This window comes from Ahaetulla prasina, chromosome 1, assembly GCF_028640845.1.
Source record: "Ahaetulla prasina isolate Xishuangbanna chromosome 1, ASM2864084v1, whole genome shotgun sequence".
Taxonomy (NCBI): Eukaryota; Metazoa; Chordata; class Lepidosauria; order Squamata; family Colubridae; genus Ahaetulla; species Ahaetulla prasina.
The window spans coordinates 325,414,621-325,437,591 of record NC_080539.1 but is presented as its reverse complement, the minus strand read 5'-3'; the positions used below and the strand labels follow the sequence as shown (position 1 = coordinate 325,437,591).

Below are 22,971 nucleotides of genomic sequence, written 5' to 3'. Positions count from 1 at the left end.
AAGGAATGCAGGCACTAGTGAACTTGGCATCAGAACACCCAGTAGAAAGATAAATGAGTAAAGCTTGAGAGAAAATACAGTAGAGAAATAGAGAAGACGAAGGAGAGAACTTGAGAAACAGTCTCATCAAAAAGGAACCAAATTAAGTCAGAATTGAATATCACTCTCAGTAACAGAGCTCATACCAACAGATAAACTGTTCCCTTTAGGGTTATTATACAGTCATGTGAAAAAATAAGTACAGACCATGTACATTTTTTACAAAATGGGCATGATAATATTTTATCTTTTTTAGAACAGTATATAAACATAAAAGTCATTTAACTGAACAAAAAAAAAGCCTATGAAAATTGACTTTGCAATTATTTATTTTTTAAAAAGCAGATAGGCCATTTTTTTCTGCAGGAAAAAAATAATCCTTAATTCCAATAGGTAATATTGGGCAAAACAACCTCAAGTAGACATTTATGATAACTGTCTACTTTCTCTGACATTGACCAGGAAGAAGTTTTTTTTCAAGTATATTTTTTTTTCCAGCTGGACAATGTTTGATGCATTTCTTGCACACACAGCCCATTTCAAATCACTCTATAACATCTCAGTGGGATTTAGTTCTGGGCTTTGAACTAGTCTAGAACCATCCATTTCCTTGTCCCAAAGGTGCTTTTTCAAAAGGGAACTGGACTTTCTGGTTTTTCTTTGAAGACGTTTTGCTTCTCATCCAAGAAGCTTCTTCAGCTCTGACTGGATGGTGGGGAATAGAACTGCCTTACCAATGCCTATTGCCGCCACCTGTTGCTGCCGCCACCTTTTGCCCCCGCCATTCACCGCTGCTACCTATTGGCAGTTAAATCAGCCTTCTGAAATACCACCGATCAGGTGTTCCAGGCAGGGAGGGATTGCCGTTGCTGCCTGTTGCCCCACTGTTCACTGCCACAGTGGCAGCAGCGAACAGCAGTGGCAACCTTTGCCGCTTGGATCAGCTGATCGGCGGTATTCTAGGAAGCCGATGCAATCACTGATAGGTGGCAGCAAGCGATAGAAGCTGGCAGTGGGGATAGGTGGCGGCGAGCAGTGGTAATAGATGCGGCAGCAAAAGAGTAGACCCAGGTCCCAGGACAAAAAATACATTGTGTGGACAGCCTCACCTATGAGAAATTTCTTCTGTAGCTTCAAGTGCTTTTGGCTGAAATGATATAGGGTTTCCTGCCAGAGCAGGGGTTGGACTAGAAGATCTCCAAGATCCCTTCCAACTCTGTTATTCTGCTATCCTTCCTTTCTTCTCCAACACTGGTGTTTTTTAAAAAGAGATTGGACAAGCATTTGTCTGAAATGCTGTAGGGTTTCCTGCCTAAGAAGGGGGTTGGACTAGAAGACCTCCAAGGTGCCTTCCAGCTCTGTTATTCTTTATAACAGCATGTTACAAGAGGCAACTGAAGATAAGTCTTAAAAGGTTTAGACAAAGCCATGCAAGATTTTCGTGGCCAAAACAAAACTATTTTTTGTTTTCTTGTTTTCCTCCTAAAAGCTAGGTGCGTCTTATGGTCTGGAGCATCTTATGGAGCGAAAAATATGGGTAACTGAGTTAAATAACGGGTTCCTCCCAGATCCTTTCTAATAATTTTCTAATCATTTGCACATGATCCAGTATACCTGATTCCAGTTTTAGATATTTGAGTTAGTGATAAATGTAGAGATATGTTTACTCTTTCCAAATGCAAAATGTACATTTATATTTATTTAAATTGTACAATGGTTTTCAAGAAGTAAATGATATTTATTATTTTATATCCCCTTTATGTACTATACCATTATTGTTGGAATGTAGACCAAATATCTGTACATTGAAATATGTTGAAAAAAATCCAGCTGGGTGTTTTTAACTTTTCAATGCTATTGTATATCTTGTTTTGATGAGAAATGTATCATATTGGGCTTCTGGGAAGTTGTTCTAGCTCATTTACAATATATATATATGTATCTTTTGTGTATCTACATAGCCCTCTTTTCCAATATATATATATATATATATATATATATATATATATATATATATATATATATATATATATATATATATATATATATATATATATATATATATATATATATATATATATATCTTGGAAAAGAGGGCTATGTAGATACACAAAAGGATGGGCAAATTGCTACAGCTTGGTCCCCCTTTGCCTGGGTAAGTGAGTATTGATTAAGTTTTGAAACCTACATTCCCCAACTTTGTCTATATTTTTATTCAAGCATATAAACATTTTTTAAAAGCTTGTTGAATCAGATCACCTTTGCTACTGCCCCATAACATTCTTCCTTGATCACCATAATGAAGAAAATGACAAAATCTGCATCATGACATCATGAAGCAAATTCCACTCCTCTCTATGTCTTAACATTGGGCATAAGTATACAAGTAATTGGGTTTACATTGTGACCTTATGATGTACATGTTATCATATTCCCTGCCTTACCAATGTCTAAATTGCTGCCCCAAGAATGTGATCTTCAAAGTATACTGCCTCTAGAAATGTAATTTCCATATAAGGAGCATGGTCATTTGCTATTGTTCTTTATCTAATCTGCTTTTAAGATCACTAAGCAACCAACCTCACAGACTATGGAGATCAATTCTTGCTACAAGATTTACGGCCCCTGCATTACCATACTAGGAGATAACAGCCTCAAACAGCAATCCTTGATAGGAGAGAACAGCCATAAGATGTTAGAGATCAGAATTGTGTATTAAGTTTGTGTAGTCCTTTGGTATTAATTTGGGGGGAAAAAATGCTTTGGAGTTGTGTGACAGCATTTTCTTTCTTTCTGAAGCATTGTAGTTGTAATAGGTGTTCTTCCTAACCTTACTGTAGGTGCAGCAGAAGATGTAAAGATGTTTTAACTCTTTGAAGATGCCTTAAAGATTAGTTGCTCATTCCATCAACTTCTTTATATTGAGACAGTTTCCTATCAATAGAAAGGATTATCCATTGAGCTATTCCTAGTTTTATTGATATGTGTCGAGTTTGCAAAAATTTCCCAGGAATATTTGGATCTGAAAGTCATACCTTGCAATCATGAAAAGCCACTGTTTTTTTCTGGAGTTTTCAAGTGTAAAATGTTCCATTCATATTATGCCAGACTTGTTTACACAATCAACTTGGACAGGACACTAGTAGCTTATTTCAATAATGGTGATTTTAGTAATAGGCAGAAGAAAAATCTTACATTCTGAAATGCTGCCTCCTCCTCCTCCAGAGGTTCCATTTAAGTAGTTGACATAGGAGATCCTTCTTCATGGAAAAGGGTTTCAGCTTGGTCAAGTAGCAGTTCCTCAACAAGGCACAAAGAAGCATGCTTGGGGAGATGGCACAATGACATGGGGAAATTGACAGCTTCACCAAGCCTCTTACAGTTCCTGTTTCCCACCAAGAGGGAATCATGTGGCCTACCCTTCCTGTTGCTAAGCAACAACTCACAGATCCTCAACATAATATTTTCCATATTCTACTCAGATGGCTCAACTCTGAGGCTGATAAGTTTTGAAAGTTTCCATACGTACAGATAGTCCTTGAGTTACAGTGGCAATTGGGACTAGAATTTCCATCACTAAACAATGCAATTATAAAGCGTGACATTGCGTGGCTGCATCGCATAACAACGGCAAACTTTGCAGTCCCTGTTGCTGTCATTAAATAAGGATCATGGGCCATCAAGTGAGCACCTCCTCATAGTTTCCTGCTAGCTTCTAACAACCAAAGCCATTTGGAGGGGGGGGGAAGGGACAGGAAGTTTCAGATCCCAGGCCAACAGGCAAGTAAGTCGCTGCTGACAGGAGACGACACAAGAGAGTGTGTGAGTGGCCAGGGAGGTACAGTGCAAGTGCAGCAAGGCTTGAGGAGAGTACACAGGTGAGGGAGATTTACCTCAGCAACTTGTGATCTTCTCTGCCAACAGTGAAGGTTGGAAATTTCTATCATGTGACCATGGGATGCTACAACTGAGCCAGTGGCCAAGAACCCAGATCACAATCAAGTGATCTTAGGAGTAATGGGATGACCAGAACTTTGAGGACTGGTTGTAACCATTACTCATTCAACACTGTTGTAATTCAAACTGTCATTGACGAAATGGTCATTAATCGAGAACTACCTGTATATTCTTACAAAACAACTTTAGGAGGCGAACACCTGTGGCTACTGGTTCCTTTTAAGGATCTGGTTAGTGCAATAACTGCACTGTTATCAGTGTTCAAATGTTATGCAATTTTTTTTGCATTCTACTTGCAGAATTGTGTTGCTAGGAAAACACAACTCCTTGTTTAATGGCATATTGATTGCAGTAGGAAATACTGTTGCCTTCCTTGGCTTAGTCATTTGACTCATCATGCCAAGTGCTAGGAAGATATTTTTATACACATTAACTTAATTTATATTCTATTAATAACTAAAGAATTTTAAAGCAAGAATTGATCAAAATTAATTGATTATGTAACTGTGAACTTATGCAACTTCAAAAATTGTCTGATTTAAAATCTCCCCTGCCCTCCAAAAGACAAGGTAATATGAAGCATATTTCCAATAAAAGCAGAGTTCATGGTAGTTTTACATTATCAAGATCTTAAGAATTTCATCTTAGTTGTCCATGAATCTAGTGGAATTACAGTGGAATTCTATGGAGAGGTCCCCATTCACATATTTTATTTGGCTTTCCTTCTACAGTCCAGGGATATTGTGGTAGAACTTTGAGCTGTAATGATAGGGAGGAATCAGAATGTCAGTAATATTCTATGCCATCTCCAAAAGAAACTGAGTTCCATTTAGTGGCAGCTGATTTGCTGCCATAGGAATTTCTGAGCTACAGGCAATTCATGGTGATCTGTTCCAGGGATTTATATAAGATAGAATCAAAGCTCAAATTAAGCAGAACTAAAGTACAGCAGAAAGCTTTGAGTAGAAACTTATAATTTTTTTCTTTTTTTTTAACAAACCTGAACTTTCCTAAGCAGGAAAAATCTAAGGAAAATAAACTGGAAAATATTAGCATTTTAAATGTGACAAAATGATATTCTACTTGACAAAGATAGATTTGTTTGATTGTGTGCCATCAGGTTGGTGCTGACTCTTAACAAACTACATTATTTCTAGGGAATTAACAAATACGCTCCATGGCATAGGGCCGGGCTATTTACGGGACCGCCTGCTGCTACCAAATATCTCTCACCGACCCGTGCGCTCTCACAGAGAGGGACTCCTCAGGGTGCCGTCGGCTAGGCAGTGCCGTCTGGCAACACCCAGGGGAAGGGCCTTCTCGGTGGGGGCTCCCACCCTCTGGAACGAACTCTCCCCAGGACTTCGTCAACTTCCGGACCTCCGAACCTTCCGCCGCAAGCTTAAAACACATCTATTCATTTGCGCAGGACTGGACTAGATTTTTAGATTTTTAAATTTAGATTTTAATGGGTTTTATTATATATATTGTTCTTTTAATTATTTGGCTACATCAAATAAGTTTTTTAATGGATATTTTACTCTGTATTTATATGTATTTTTACTTGCCTGTGAACCGCCCTGAGTCCCTAGGGAGATAGGGCGGTATACAAATTTGAATTAAAAAAAAAGAGGTGTATAACAAAGGAATGTGCATTAATGACTTAAATGCCCACAATAGTCTAAATGAAGCATTGATAGTAGTTGGTAGTTTCTGCAGATATATAGTACATATGGCCTTTTATTTAGAAGTCCTCAGCCAAGAGTGGATATTCTAAGAAATGAAAACTGCACATCTGGAGTGTGCCATGCTTAAGAAAGGTTTTTCTGAAGCAGCATAGAAAATTAAAATAGAATTTCCAGAGAGGTCCCGGGAATACATGAGGATATTGCATATTGAGAGGAAAACGGAGAGAACAATTTCAGCTCAGACAGTAAAAAGGCATTTGAGAGATAAAGGAAAATGTTACTGTGACAGTATTCATGTTTAGATTTTTGTGACTCCTTGGAGGAAGACTAATCTGAAGAGTTATTATTTAAAAACAAATATTTTAAAGGCAATTGATTTTTCACCAGACTCTTGAGCCAGAATTAAAAGAATCTTGTTCCTGTATTATAATTTTTTCATTGTGTAAATGAATTAATACGTCTTATTTAGGCATTGAAAAGATAAATAGTGCAATTAAAATTCTACATTTACCCACCCATGCCTGTGGTTCTCTCTTAGCCTAAATGAGAAATGAGTTCAGAAATTATGAACTAACTTGCTAAATTGTACAACAGATTCATTTCAAGTAATTATCAGTTTTTTCTGTTCTGAGAAAGAGTGTACCATTGACAGTAAAAGGAGAGACTTAAACATGAAGGAAAGCAATGCTTATTATAATAATAACAACAACAGAGTTGGAAGGGACCTTGGAGGCCTTCTAGTCCAACCCCCTGCCCAGGCAGGAAAGCCTACATCATCTCAGACAGATGGTTATCCAACATTTTCTTAAAAATTTCCAGTGTTGGAGCATTCACAACTTCTGATGGCAAGTCGTTCCACTTATTAATTGTTCTAATTGTCAGGAAATTTCTCCTTAGTTCTAAGTTGCTTCTTTCCTTGACCAGTTTCCACCCATTGCTTCTTGTTCTACCCTCAGGTGCTTTGGAGAATAGTTTGACTCCCTCTTCTTTGTGGCAACCCCTGAGATATTGGAACACTGCTATCATGTTTCCCCTAGTCCTTCTTTTCATTAAACTAGACATACCCAGTTTGGGCAATCCTTCTTCATATGTTTTAGCCTCCAGTCCCCTAATAATCTTCGTTGCTCTTCTCTGCACTCTTTCTAGAGTCTCAACCTCTTTTTTACATCGTGGCGACCAAAACTGAATGCAATATTCCAAGTGCATTATACCAAGGCATTATAAGGTGGTATTAACACTTCACGTGATCTTGATTCTATCCCTCTGTTTATGCAGCGCAGAACTGTGTTGGCTTTTTTGGCAGCTGCTGCACACTGCTGGCTCATATCTAAATGGTTGTCCACTAGGACTCCATGATCCCTCTCACAGTTACTACTATTGAGCAAGGTACCACATATCCGGTACCTGTGCATTTTGTTTTTTTGGCCTAAATGTAGAACCTTACTTTTTTCACTATTGAATTTCATTTTGTTAGATAGTGCCCAATGTTCAAGTCTGTCAAGATCTTTCTGTATCTTGAGCCTATCTTCTGGAGTGTTGGCTACTCCTGCCAGCTTGGTGTCATCTGCAAATTTGATGAGTTCCCCATCTAATAATAATAATAATAATAATATTTTAATTTGTATACCGCCCTTCTCCCGAAGGACTCAGGGCGGTGAACAGGCAGATAAAATACAGGCATACACAATAATTAAAACAACCCTTAAAAAACTGATTTAAATTAGCCCAAAAATTAAAATAATAAACACCCCCATAAAATTACAAAAATTTAAGAACCCATCACATTTAATTAAAATTAAAGATAAAAATCAAGCTAGTCCAGCCATCCAAAATAAATAGGTTTTAAGTTCGCGGCGAAAGGTCCTAAGGTCAGGTAGTTGTCGAAGCCCGAGGGGAAGTTCGTTCCACAGGGTCGGAGCCCCCACAGAGAAGGCCCTCCCCCTGGGGGCCGCCAGTCGACACTGTTTGGCTGACGGCACCCTGAGGAGTCCCTCTCTGTGGGAACGCACCGGACGATGGGAGATAGAGGCCGGCAGTAGAGCCCGGTCCTAAGCCATGGAGCGCTTCTTCTATCCCCTTGTCCAAGTCATTGATGAAGATGTTGAAGAGTACTGGGCCTAAAAAAGAGCCTTGGGGTACTCCATTGCATACTTCCCTCCATGTGGATGTAGTTCTGTTGAGGACTACACATTGAGTGCGGTTGGTCAGACAGTTATGAATCCATCTGGTGGTGGTGCTGTCTAACCCACATTTTTCTACTTTATCTAGTAGTAGGTTATGGTCTACTTTATCAAATTCTTTACTGAAGTCCAAGTAAATTATATCGACAGCATTCCTCTGGTCTACTAATTTTGTCACTTTGTCAAAGAATGCAATAAGATTAGTCTGGCATGATCTCTTTTTGACAAATCCATGTTGATTCTAGGTGTTCAGTGATTTGTTTGCTTCTAGGTGTTCGGTGATTCGTTGCTTGATTATCTTTTCCAGAATCTTCCCGGGTATTGAGGTCAGGCTGATAGGTCTGTAGTTTCCTGGATCTGTTTTTTCCCCCCCCTTTTTTTGAAGATGGGAACTACATCAGCCCTTTTCCAGTCCTCTGGCAGTTCCCCTGTGCTCCAGAATCTTTGAAAGATATAGTTCAGTGGTTCTGAACAATGCTATTTTCCTGTGATCTTTTTGAGAGGGTTTTTTTTCTGGATACTTAAAAAAGAAAAAAGGAAGGAAGTTCTCTCATTTGCTTCCTCCGTGAACCTCTAGATAAAATGTATTTTGTGTGTAGAACTGTAGATGTCCTGCCTCGTCTTTTTTTCAGGATAATCTCATTGCTGCTTGGAAAAATTAATGCTGTATTTCAAAATTACTTAAACTATACTTAGCCAGAAATTTAAGTACGCAGTAAGCTAAAAAAACAGTTTGAACTGTTCTTTGAACAGGTGGGGGAACAAAACAGCAAAATATTGAAGTCCATAGATCCCTCCCTGTCTCAAGGGCAAAATCAAAAGCATAACACTGCTGTGACCTTAAATGTCTTGCATAGAATTCTGCATAGCCAGTTTGCTTGTTTAAAGTAGAACTATTGCTTGGGACTGAGACCTTTTTACACTTAAGTTTTAAGCAGTGTGTTTTATAACTTTAATGGGACAAAAAGAAAGAATGGGAGTGATTTACTTAAATGTCACGGTTGTGAAGGAAACTTGTCAGCTCACTTTCTTGCCAAGAACAGGGTAGCTGTATAAAGATAAAGAAACTATTTTCAGTGGAATGGCTTAAAATTAGAAGTGTCCAAGTTCCTGTTTAGAATGTTCTAAATTGGTTTGTTGTCTGTGTGTTTTTAATGAGAAAGGAAAGGTTTTTATCTTTCTAAGGACTGTGCAGTGATCCCCATCTCAGGGACAAAACCAAAACAGAGCGCATACATACAGTACTAACTTTATTTTTTTAATGAGAATCTTGCAATCATACTGTTTATTTATAGTATGGCTTCTGCTTGCCTAAATTGTTGCAGACTTTTTAAAAAATACGTACAGTAGTTTTTTAACTTCAATGGGAAAAGAGAGTACAGTGATAGAATGTATTTAAACTTGGTAATTGTGAAGAAAACCTGTCAGTTTCCTTGACAAGAACAAAGAAGCTGCATAAATTAGCACAGTCATAGCAAAACCATTCCCAGCCTTGGTTTTTTTTTTCTTGCAGCATCTCATTCAAGTATTTTTCTCAACTCCTTTTGAAAAATGTTAAAATTATGTGTTGATTCTGATGGAATTGTTTGTGCATTTGATATAAGGCCACCCAGCTGAGTTTGTGCCTAAGATTTTGCGTCTTCTAGCCCAGTGTCTTAACCAGTACACCAAATAGGCTCTTGTGATAAATATACAAGCATTTCCGGGGTGAAATGCTACCAGTTCAGACTGGTTCAGCTGAACCAGAAGTGATGGTGGCGGGTGGTTCGGAGAACTGGTAGCGATAGCAGTGCAAGGCTCCGCCCATCCGCCCAGTTGTTGTTACTTTCTGGTTTTAACCAGGAAGTAACCTTGTTTTTTACTCTCTGCGCATGCACAGAAGGGTTTGCGCATGCGCAGAGGGTCCGTGCGCACATGTGATACACGCGCACGCACTTCCAAACCAGTAGGGAAAGTAAGTAGATTTCATCCCTGAGGTAGTCCTTAAAGTATGACCACAATTAAGCCCAAAATTACTGTTGTTAAGTGAGACATTTGTTAAGTGAGTTTTACCCCATTTTACGTCCTTTCTTGCCACAATTGTTAAGTGAATCACCGCATTTCTTAAGTTAGTAAAACAGTTATTTAGTAAATCTGGCTTCCCCTTTGACTTTGCTTATCAGAAGGTTACCAAAGGTGATCACATGACTTTGGCACATAGCAGCGGTCATAAGTATGAACCAGTTGCCTAGCATCTGAATTTTGATCACATGATCATAGGGATGCTACAAAGGTTGTAATGTGAAAAATAAGTTAGGTTTTTTTTAGTGCCGTTGTAACTTTGAACTGTTGTAAGTCAAGAACTACCTGTATTGTGAGCCAAATTTTCTTAAATGATGGATAACCCAATTTTTACAAATATGCATTATTTTATTGATATTTTGTAATCTCTACAGTCTTAAATTTTTTATACTTCTGGTGTGTAAATTTAATACATGTATTAAAGTATGGTTGTGGACAAAGAGATTGCAAACTCTGGTGAAGTGTGTTTGTAGATGTTTAACAATAAACAATAACAATAACAATAAACACATCATGTTAAATTTTCCTACCTTCTTCACTTTTGCTGCTGTCCTGAACATCTCAATCAATCTCCAGGAGGTACTGTTATCCTAGTGGTTAAGGAATTTCAGGTTTCCACCATAGAGTTTTTGGGTGATTTTTGGGTGATTTTGAGCCAAACTGACCCATGCTCTCTATCCTACCTTACAGGATTTTATTTGGAGATAAAATGAAGGGAAAATCCCCTCAGTGCTATTTTAACTCCCAAAGCACACTAAGACAATTAATAACATATACAGTGTATAAAAATAAATGACATTTGACTCTTCAGCTACTCATCACTGAATTTTTATAACTGGAGAAGAGTATATAGGCATTTCAAGAGAATCCACTAGTCTGGCATAATTCTTCTTCCAAGATGGAGAAATAATAACAAGATATTTGACCTTGTTTACAAGACTAACTTCAATGATAATTTAAGCTATTTTCCTGTTGAGGCAGAGCATAATACCCTACGTCAATCAAATTATTTTAGCATCTGTGCTTCACCAGAGTCTTTTCCTGGTTTTGGCAGCAGCATGTAATGGTAAAAATAATTATTTGGTGCCACTTCATAACATCTATAATCTGGAGCCTGGAGCAGCTGAATTATGGTAAAATCAGCTTTAACCTCTTTGTGGACAAGAGACTAGGGACAAGCAGCCTTATTTCTGCACTAATCCCATTAGCTTCTTTTACTTGCTTTTAATTTATTGCTTTTTAAATGGTTAGATTATCAATGGTTACTGCATTGAATTTTTTTCTGCTCATTTTCTGTTTTATGATGTACTATGTAATTATAAATTACTTAGAACACTAGGGACAATAGACAGACTTACAATACTTTAAAATAAATATCTATCACACTTTTCTCATTCTGCGGCAGATAGGACACAAACTTCTTTGAGCATACCCAGAGCATTAGTTTTCTTGTACTTTAGAGTTATTTGAAGAACTGACCAATTCTGAGTGACTTACAATAAGAACAATTTTTAAAAGCCAATAAAATGGTGAAATCAATGGAAACCAAGAAAAAGAACAAGACGTGAAGAACTGACCAATTCTGAGTGACTTACAATAAGAACAATTTTTAAAAGCCAATAAAATGGTGAAATCAATGGAAACCAAGAAAAAGAACAAGACGTGATTATGCAAATTATTCCACAAATCATTCCAGGGCTTTGGGAAAGATGCAGATTTTGTGGCTTGCTTAAAGTACGTCCAGGCCAAAGGCAACTCAGATCTCTGGGGAATACCATTGCAGAGGACAGGTACCATATCAGAGAAAGCCTGATTCCTGGGTCCCTTTAGATCAGGGGTCCCCAACCACCCGTCCATGTCCCACTACTGGGCTGTGAGCCATTTGGAACTGGGCCATGGAAGTGGAGGGCGAGCTTGCCCCCATTTGCACAAACAGCAGGCAAGCGCATATGCACATGCTCCATTTTCTCAAGCAGCTGAACTATCCCTCTCCTTCCTCCCCCCCCCCCCCGCCAGTCTGCAAAGCCAAAAAAGTTTATTTATTTATTTTTATTTATTATTTTGGGGGACTCCTTTTTAGATGTCATTGTTTCCTGGATGGGATCCAGAACACATACCCATTGTGCTGGAGTAAGTAGAAACAATGAGAGAAAGGTAATCCCACAGATAGTCAGGCCGTATGCTATGAAGGATCAACACCTACCCTGAATTGCATCCAGGAATTCACTTTAGCTTGCACAGCAGAGATATTCCATGAGTGTCCTGACTGAGCCATGCCCGCAACTGCTGATGCAACTGCATTCTGGACCTGTAACCATTTCTTCCGTGTAGCATGTTGTGTTGTCAGGCTGCTATGGGAATTGTTGTATTATTTTTTTTTGAAATTTGCTGTGAAAGAACTTGCAGTAGAAAACCCATACCCTCCATTCAGCATTATGGTCATATTACGCTCCAGTGATTCATTGTTCCGTGAGAATTTTCTTTGTTGAGTTGACTTTATTGAATTCTTTGTAGTTGCTGATAAAGAAATTGTTGAAAATGCCACTAATTGTAGTGATTACATTTGTGTTTGAAGAACTGCAAGCAGGAAGAGCAATGTCAGTACATGTTTATGTCTGCGGCTGCATTAGTAAGTCTATTTACTGTACATTGCAAATATACAAGGGCAGAAAACAAAGCAACATTGATTTGGATAAAGTTATTTATTATCTTCATTCTTACGTAATACAGAAAAGCATTGAAATGCAATGCTTGTGGAAACTCTAAAGGAAAGAATAGAGTAGGACACTGCATTGATATATGGTGATTAAGACACTGACAGTGAGATCAATGCAGGTGTAATGTCAGTTTTGCATTGATTGGGCCTCCTTTGCTAAATAAATGTTATAGATTATTAATGGGGTTTAGAGTGGTAAATAAAAGCACAGACTATATGTCTTACATGTAATAAAGCTATACTGCTAAATTACATATTCCTAAAAAAATTCTTTACAGGTGTGTTTCATTTAAACAAAAAACAATTTAGAGTCAGCTGGAGTATCTGTTCTATATTGTCTTAGATTCGGATTACGTGAAGATGAATAGGAAAGTGCAGCAAGCATGACATCTCTGGCCAACATCATTCCTTCCCCACAGTCTGAGTGGGTCTCCTTCAGCGATGGCCTTCACCGTTCTGCAGCTTCCCAAGGTAAAACTGTCCTCTTTTATGACATATAGGTTCTTGCTATTTATTGAAATGAATAAGCATTTGAATTTGAATTGACATATAGTTAAAAACAAAAACCTCATGTGGCTTGCGATGAATACAAGTTCTGTGTATGTACAGTTCTCCATCCTCAACTCCCCACCTATGGGATTCTGTCACTTTCCAATTGGATGTTACCAGAAGGAGACTCCTTAAAAAAGGCTCAGGAAAACATTGTGCATAAGTAAGTCCCTTGTAATTATCCTGATCTCCTGATCAGATCCCACTACTATATAAAATATGTTAACGGTTATAGAGGAAATATAAGGGACAGCTATACAGCATCCACTGTAATTTTAAAAATGTAGATTTTGAAATTATTATTTATTTATTTATTTATTTTATTTAATTTTTATACCGCCCTTCTCCCGAAGGACTCAGGGCGGTGTACAGGCAAAAGTAAGAACAACACAATATACAAATTAAAATACCATTTAAAAACTTATTAAATTAGCCTGAAATTAAAATTTTCCATACTAAAAACCCCATTTAAAATTAATAAAATTTCCCTTAAAACTAATTTAAGCCAGCCCCATGGATAAAAGATGTGTTTTAGTTCATGAAAATGTCCGGAGGTCGGTATTTGACGTAACCCCGGGGGAACCCCATTCCAGAGTGTGGGTGCCCCCACAGAGAAGGCCCTTCCCCTGGGGGCCGCCAGCCGGCATTGTTTGGCGGACGGCACCCTGAGAAGTCCCTCTCTATGGGAGCGTACGGGTCGGTGGGAGGCATGTGGTAGCAGCAGGCGGTCCCGTAAGTACCCAGGTCCTAAGCCATGGAGCGCTTTAAAGGTCATAACCAACACCTTAAAGTGCACCCGGAAAGCCACAGGCAGCCAGTGCAGCCTGCGCAGGATCGGTGTTACATGGGAGCCACGTAGCTCCTCTATAACCCGCGCAGCTGCATTCTGACTAACTGAAGCCTCCGAGCGCACTTCAAGGGGAGCCCCATGTAGAGAGCATTACAGTAATCCAAGCGAGAGGTAACGAGCGCATGAGTGACCGTGCATAAGGCATCCCGATCAAGGAAGGCGAACTGCCGAACCAGGCGAACCTGGTGGAAGGCCCCCCTGGAGACGGCCGTCAAATGATCTTCAAACGACAGCCGATCGTCCAGGAGGACACCTAAGTTGCGCACCCTATCCTTTGGGGCCAATAACTGCCACCAACAGCCAGCCGCTGCTGCAGCTGACTGAATCGGGTGCCGCATCCACAGCCACTCCGCCTTGGAGGGATTAAGCTTGAGCCTGTTTCTCCCCATCCAGACCCGCACGGCCTCCAAACACCGGGACAGCACTTCAACAACTTCATTGGGGTGGTCAGGGTGGAAAAGTACAACTGAGTGTCATCAGCGTACTGCTGGTATCTCACCCCGAAACCACTGATGATCTCACCCAACGGTTTCATGTAGGTGTTGTACAGAAGGCGAGAGAATCGACCCTGAGGGACCCCACAAGTGAGGCCCTCGCGGTCGACCTCTGCCCCCTGTCAACACCGCCTGCGACCGGTCAGAGAGATAGGAGGAGAACCACCGATATACGGTGCCTCCCACTCCCAATCCCCCAACCGCGCAGCAAGATACCATGGTCGATGGTATCGAACGCCGCTGAGAGGTCTAATAGGACCAGGGCAGAGGAATAACCCCTGTCCCGAGCCCTCCAGAGATCATCCACCAATGCGACCAAAGCTGTCTCCGTGCTGTATCCGGGTCGGAAGCCGGACTGGAACGGGTCTAGATAGACGTCTTCATCCAGGTATTGAGGAAGCTGTCGCGCCACGGCACTCTCTACAACCTTCGCAACAAAGCGAAGGTTGGAGACTGGACGATAATTACCCAAAACAGCTGGGTCCAGGGAAGGCTTCTTAAGGAGGGGTCTCACCACCGCCTCTTTCAAGGCGGCAGGGAAAACCCCTTCCAACAAAGAAGCGTTGATAATCCTCTGGAGCCAGCCTCGTGTCACCTCCTGAGTGGCCAGTACCAGCCAGGAAGGGCACGGGTCCAGTAAACATGTCGTGCCGTGAAGCCTCCCCAACAACCTGTCCACGCCCTCGGAGCCACAGGGTCAAACTCATCCCAAATGGACTCAACAAGACGTGCCTCCTCTCCCTCGCTTGGATCATCCCAAATTCGATCCAGACCGTCCCTCAGCTGAGCGATTTTATCGTATAGATAACCGCTAAACTCCTCGGCTCGTCCCTGCAAAGGGTCATCCCGCACCTCCTGATGTAGGAGAGAGCGGGTGACCCGAAACAGGGCGGCCGGGCGGTTATCTGCCGACGCAATGAGGGTGGAGGCGTAAGAACGCCTCGCTTCCCTCATTGCCACTAGGTAGGTCCTAGAATAGGACCTAACTAGTGTCCGATCAGTTTCGGAGCGACTGGACCTCCAGGTGCTCTCCAGGCGTCTTCTCCGGCGTTTCATCTCCCTCAGCCCCTCGGAGAACCACGGGGCCGGTCGAGATCTACGCCGGGTCAGAGGCCGCAAAGGCGCGACACGGTCCAAGGCCCCGGCCTGTTCCCAGGCCACGACCAGTTCCTCAGTCGTGCCGTGGGCCAGTTCCTCAGGGAATGGCCCAAGCTCCGTCAGGAACCTCTCAGGGTCCATCAGGCGCCTGGGACGGAACCACCGATAGGTTCCGCCTCCCTGCGGTGGTGAATGGCGGTTCGAAGTCTAGGCGAAGGAGGAAATGATCCGACCATGACATTGGTTCCGTTACTAAATCATCTAATACCAGATCATTTAACCACTGTCCAGAGATATAAAGCAGATCCAGTGTGCCTCCCCGTGCGAGGGGCCATCATTTACTCGAATCAGGTCCAAGGCCGTCATGGAAGCCAAGAACTCCCGAGCTGCCGTCGATGACGAGCCAGCTGATGGCAGGTTGAAATCCCCCATGACAATAAGTCTGGGGGACTCGACCGCCACAGCAGCAAGTACCTCCAACAGCTCAGGCAGGGCTGTGGTCACGCAGCAAGGAGCCAGGTACGCGATCACCAAGCCCAACTGATTCCTATAACCCCACCGCACATAAAGGGATTCACAACCGGCAATCTGAGGGATAGTGGCCTCCCTCGGCTCTAGATCTTCCTTAATAACAACCGCCACCCCCCCACCCCTACCTTGGACCCTCGGCTGATGAAATGCTCGGAAACCTGGAGGGCACATCTCAACCAGGGGGACCCCTCCCTCTGGGCCCAACCAGGTTTCCGTAATGCCCATAAGGTCCGCGGACTCCCCCTGAATAAGGTCGCAAATCAGAGGAGCCTTATTAACCACGGACCTTGCATTACATAATTATATTAAAAAATGGCAGGATTCCAGCATTCTTGAATAAAAAGTACTTGGATTTTGGCATGAGAATTGTAAAATCTTGGGAGAATATTAAAACTGGTAAGATTTCAAGTGACTAAGAAAAAGATTTTTGAGAAAAGAAGCCTAGTGTCAAAAAATGTTGTCTAATGCTGAAATATAATATTGCAGTGAAACCCATCAGCCATTAAGCTCATTGGGTAACTTTGGATCATTCACTCAATATATCTCAGAAGATGGTAATGAAGATAAAATGAGGCCATGATGTCCAGTTTCCTTTTGGAAGGAAGCAGGATAAATATAGTCCTAAGGATCTGGTTTCAGTTAGGCAACTAGGACATAGTAGATCATGGTTTTAAAAAGAGAAAAGAGAATGCAATAGTATGCTTTGACACAATTGTATTTAGAGAAATGAGAATTTTATTAGTGTACATTGAAATACAGGTCAAACTAAACCATTTATAGGATTCCTTCCACATCTGCAATTTTACGGTAATCTGGGCAGAGCTTTTTGTTACAAAAACTCAAGTCTAAGAAGTTCCTGTAACAAAAAGGAAGAGCATACCAGTAGCAGTCCTTTGCTAATTTTCCTTTTCCTTCTCCTTCTGTAGTATCTTCATTTTACATTCCATATGTTGCCATTTTAATATGTATTTGCCCATTTCTTCTGCGTAATAACTGGCTTCTGTTTGACAATGCTCTGTTGAATAAACTTTGTTGACTGGATTTAACTATACAAAGTCACAGACCAGGGCTTAGATTTCACAGAAGCTGAGTTCATATGCCTTACTCAGTCCAAACAAATCACATAGGAGAGTCTGAAAGTAGAAACAGAAGAGAGTCTGACGATACTCAGTGTGACTACTGTGTTTTTCTGTTCAGCAAACACAGAGCTTTAAAGTTATTCTATACCGTTCACATATGTTGATAGATGATAAAGTTGTGTGTCCTTCTTAAACAATTAGTGTGATGCCATATTACTCATTTTCACAGTGTGGTTCTCATTACAGGTCATACTAGGGAGCCACTTGAGAGATTTCTTTCCTCCTCTGATACTTCCTCTGAAGGCATCCAAAATCTAGATGGAGAACTGCCAAGTCTTTCACATGCTGAATTGGGAGAAAGAATAAACAAAACAGCTGTAGGTCTTGATCTGCCTTCATCCTTCAGCACGTGGGTCCAGTTTGAAGATGCACCCTGGACCAGTTCACCAGAGCATCCACATACAGGTTGGAATGACATTTATTTATTGTGTGTTATAGCAGGAATTAACAATAGGCTACAACCTTTACTGACCTGGTACTCTCCAATGTCCTAGATTAGAATTTCTGTAGTCACTCAATTAGCATTCACAACTTAATGGATATTAAGTGGATTAATGAAAAAACTGGTTCAGCTTCTTTCAATTGGAAGTTTCAGTACTATTTGACCTTGGATGTTTAAGACTCAACTTGTACTGTGGATATTTCCTGTTGGTAAAGGAATCATATTTCTAAGCCTTGATGTAAAGCATTCCTATTTTACAGAAGTGTATGTATATTGAAGTTGTCCAGAGTCAGTGTATCATCCAGGTATTAAACAAGTATATTGTAAAATACTTCTCATACAGATTATTGGCTGTTGCCTTATTTGCTAAGTTTTTGGTGCAAATGATACAGCCTTTTAGGAGAACAATGGGTGATAGGTGTTCTAAAACCTACATATGAAGGGGATCTAATCTGAATTTTGATTTGGTATTCCAAACAATTGGTTGGACTGATGTTTTTCATTTAAACTAATCAGTAAAACTATAACATCAGGGGATTGGGTTTCACACAGACTCTTCTTCCTGGAATATTTACTAAAACAGAAAATAATTAAGTTGATCTAACATGTGGTGAGAAACAGGGGAACTAAATTAATATTACATCCCAGTACATTAGATTATTTTTATTTCATTTTTAAGAAGTGTTTTTAAAAAGCTGTGCTAGATGAAAAAGAATTTCACAGACTTGAAATATGAAGACAGTTATTTCTTTTTTATTACTGCTTTAGAAACAAACAACTGTAGCTCTTTTTTACCAGCCTTTTAAGATAAAGATGCCGCCTTCTTGCACACATGTGCTGCATTACCATAACAAAGGTCTACTACTGGTTAGTCTGCAGTTTTAAAATATGTAATGTTGAGATTAAAATATTTGATTAGTTTTAGTTTTTTTAAAATAAAAATTCCTATGTTTTCATCTAGTTATTCAAGTAATGGTATGTGGAATATGACTAGGCCCTATTAGGGCCTAAGAAGTGACTTTGATCATCTTCTTTAAGCTATTTGTGTCGGGTGCGTGGGTGGGTGGGGAACTGAAGCCAGTTGACTATCAATTAGATTTACTGAAGGATTGATCTGCAACCTGGAATTTATTGAGGCATGAAAACTAGAGTTAGAAAATATGTTTTGATTGCAATGTGTAGCTTACACTCTTCCCAAGGACTTTGTCTGATTAATAACAGCCCTGGTAAATAATAACCTGATAAAATAATTCAGGTGACGAGGTTATCTCACATCCTTGGGAACACGTATTCACAATAGGGCAAATCTCACATGATACTTATTATCTAGTCTGAAGCTAGAAAATATGAAGTGTTAGATTCGGGCAATAACAAGGCAGGAGACCAGATGAGTAACAACAGCTCTTTAGTTTATAGTGAACCCAGCAACCAACAACGGAAAAACCCCTCTTTATATACAGTTCAGTCGGAGGCTTCAGCCAATCAGCAACGTGCTATTTCCCGCTCTAATTTCCCTCCAAAACTCTTAAAGATACATTACACTCCTTCCCTCCCAGAAAACATTTTACCCCTATTTACATCAAATTAGCATCTTATTTCTGGAGGTAGTCACGCAAGTAGACGGGGCGTCTCCTAACTCTTTCGGACCTGCACAATTCATTCTCTGGGAGTGAGTCGAGCTGGCCGGAGGGACTGTTTGTTCCTCTCAGCTCCTCCTCTAGGCCATCCGGCCCTGGATTATTTGCAGAGTCGTCCCTGCTTTCTTCAGGAGGGACCGGTTGGTGTCGCTGGACCTCATCGAACTCAGATAAGTCCCGCGTTTACCCCGGGTTTGAGTTAGCTGTGGATTCAAACATTGGATAGTCAGGGCCTGTTTCGTCTGTTTCTGGATTTTTGGTTGTTCTTTTCCTTAATTGGTCTATGTGGCGCTTCCAAACCCGGCCATCCTCTATCTCTACCAGATACGATTTGGGCCCGGTTGTTTCAAGGATTGTCCCCTTTACCCAATTTGGGCCTTCTCCGTAATTGTGTGCCCATACTGGACTTCCCACTGTCATTTCTCTTGTTTTACCGTTTGTCCCTTTGTACCCGTCTGGGGTGTAGTTTGGGTTTAACCAGTCTAACGGGCACCTAAGCTTCCTCCCAATCAGTAGCTCTGCTGGGCTGCGGCCAGTTGCTACACAGGGGGTTCTGTGTTGTACTGCTAGGAAGGTGTCAATTTTTAATTGCCAATCGCCTGGCCTGATTCTGGACAATGCTTCCTTTGCACTCCGAACGAAACGTTCTGCAAGGCCGTTCGTCGCAGGGTGGAAAGGTGCCGAGAGGACATGCCGGATGCCCTCTTGTTCTGTTTCCCTTCCCCCAATACTCCCAGCAAAGAGTCCGTCAGAGGCCTTCCTTTTTTCCTTTTATTTACATAGATACATGTCCTGGCCACGTCTACCCACGGGCCTGCCAAGTTTCTGGAGATAACGAGGAAATTATAGATAAGGCAGAATTACTCACGATATGTCTTCCTCCATTGAAACAGTTAGCTGGCCAATTCATTAGCTCGCTAAACTCATTACTTTGTCCAAGACAAAAACCAGGAAGTCCGCCTCCTATTTATAGTCTCTGCAGATGTCACTGCATGACAATTATGACTTGGCTTTGTCCCAACTCTTCCGCTGCTGCACGCCGATCAAGCCGTAACCTTGCATCCTCCAAAACTGTTCTTGGGCGTTGCCAAATCAGAAGAAGGCTCCATGGAATCAGGCTTGCCGGCCTCCTCCCTTTGAGTGGGTGCCAGGAGGAGAGGGCTCAAGAGAAGCAGGGCTTGCCAGGTCTTCTCCTCACTTTCTGAATCATCCGAGTCCAGGAGTCCGGGTCCAGGAACTTGGGTCACAACACTATCCCTCACCGCAGGGCCCTTCCCCCGGGGCTGACGATCGGGATGCGGTCGGGCTGGGTTCTGCTCATGGAAGGCCTGCACCAGGTCAGGGGCATGAACGTCGGAGGCATCTACCCAGGAGAAATCAGTCCCGTATCCCTTCCACGCGATCAAATATTGGAAACGACCCTTCAGCCAGCGGGAGTCTCGTACGCTGTGGACTTCGTATTCCTCCGATCCGTCCTCGGCGACAGTGACGGGTGCTGTTGGGCACCGAAGGGGACTCAGTGTGGCCTCAGGAACCAGAAGGGACCGGTGAAAAACGGGGTGGATCCGCATGGATCGTGGCAGGGTCAGTCGGTAGGCTACCGGGTTGATGACTGCCTCGACAGGGAACGGGCCGATGAATCGGTGGTCCAACTTCTTTACCGGGCGGTCGGACGGGAGGTGTTTGGTGGAGAGCCACACCCGGTCTCCAACTGCCAGCGGGGGCGTTGCCCGTCGGGAGCGGTCGGCGGACCGTTTGTAGTCCTCCTTTGCCCGATTCAGCTGCTGACGTACCAACTGTTGGACCGCATGCAATTCCGTCAGGAAGGTCTGCGTTTCGGGAACAGGAGAGTCCGGTGGTGCCAGAGGGAAGAGCAGCGGATGGTACCCCACATTGGCAAAGAACGGGTCATCTGAGTAGAGGTGTGCTGAGAGTTGTTAAAAGCAAACTCCGCCAGGACAGGTAATCGGCCCAGTTGTCCTGTTGCTGGTTGATGAAGCAACGGAGATACTGTTCCAGTATACCGATGACCTTCTCTGTACCCCCGTCGGTCTCCGGATGGTGCGATGACGACAGACACACCTGCACCTCCAACGCGGCCATCAGGCTCTTCCAAAAGCGGGCTGTGAACTGAACTTCCGCGGTCCGAAACCACCCTGTCCGGTAGACCATGGAGGCGGAAGATGTGCTGCAGAAAGAGGCGGGCGTTTTGCGGCTGTGGGCAGCCCGCGGCATGGGATGAAGTGTGCCATCTTGGTGAGCATGTCCACCACCACCAGCACCGTGGTGAACCCAGAGGACGGCGGCAGGTCTGTCAGGAAGTCCATAGAGATCGCCCCCCAGGGTCTGTCGGGTGTCGGCAAGGGCTGGGGGAGCCCGGGAGGGGGCCCCGTGGCGGTCTTGGCTTGCCGGCACGGTACGCAGGATGTCACGAGGCATGTATATCATGCCGCACTGGGCCACCAAAAGGTCCGTGTCACCAGGTGGAGGGTCTTGAAGAACCCAAAATGTCCTGCTGCAGGGTTGTCGTGGCACTGGGTCATGACGAGGGCTCGGAGTGGTCCTGTGGGCACATATAATCGCCCGAAACTTGAGTAAGTCCTCCTCCAAGGTCCAAGGAGGCGTGGGGCCCACCTCCTCTCCTTTGCTGCGACCAGGCGTCCTGGCGCTGCGCCTCGCACCTGGGCCCGCAAGTCCACTGGCTCCCGTGCTGCGGCCAAGGCTTCTGCCGCAGCACTGTCCGTGGAGGAAGGGGTCCTTGGCGCAGAGGTACTCTGGCTTATGGGACAGGGCATCCGCCTCCGGTTGTGACCGCTGGAATGTAGGTCACGCGAAGTTGAACCGGGCAAAAACAATGACCACCGGATCTGCCGCTGGTTCAACTTCCGAGCTGTGGTGAGGTGCTCGAGATTCCGATGGTCCGTTCGGACCTCCACCTGATGTCGGGCCCTCCAGATGGTGTCGCCAAGCCTCGAATGCAGCCTTGATAGCCAGCAACTCTTTTCCCAGATAGTGTAGTTGCGCTCGGAAGGATTGAGTTTCCGGGAGTAGTAGCGCGGGGAAAAAGTGTGCCACCATTCGCCGGAGCCTGTAGCAGCACCGCTCCCAGATCCACATTGGACGTGTCCGTTTCCACCACAAAAGGCCGGAGCGGGTCAGGATGCCTCAGGACGGGTTCCGTGACGAAGGCTTTCTTGAGGGCTGTGAATGCTTCTTGCTGCGGGGGACCCCACCGGAACGCAACCTTCTTCCTGAGGAGCTGGGTAAGTGGAGCTGTCAGTGTGGCGAAGCCCGGGGTGAAGGGCCGGTAGTAGTTGGCGAAGCCCAGCGCTGAACATCCTTCACCCGACGAGGGCTTCCCAGCTACACAAAGCTTCTACTTTACATGGGTCCATGGCTATGCCCTCGGGCGAGATGATATGCCGAGGAATTCTATGGAAGTCCGGAAGAAGACGCATTTCTCCAGCTTCATTGAGTTGTTGCTCCCATAGCGTTGCAGAACCAGACCGACGTGTCGAAGGTGGCTTTCCTGGACCGGGAGTAAATCAGGATGTCGTCAGGTAGATAACCACGAACCGATCCAACATGTC

The 22,971-nt window shown here is 42.9% G+C and overlaps 1 protein-coding gene across 1 annotated transcript in view; it reads left to right on the top strand.

The window, feature by feature from the left end:
* Nucleotides 1-22,971, top strand: part of STON2 (stonin 2) — a 107,439-nt gene that overhangs the window by 2,625 nt on the left and 81,843 nt on the right. The window contains exons 2-3 of the mRNA XM_058162466.1: nucleotides 12,985-13,112; nucleotides 17,489-17,707. Coding sequence (XP_058018449.1) covers nucleotides 13,025-13,112; nucleotides 17,489-17,707 — 307 coding nt within the window. The 5' untranslated portion in view covers nucleotides 12,985-13,024. The remainder of the gene's footprint in view (nucleotides 1-12,984; nucleotides 13,113-17,488; nucleotides 17,708-22,971) is intronic.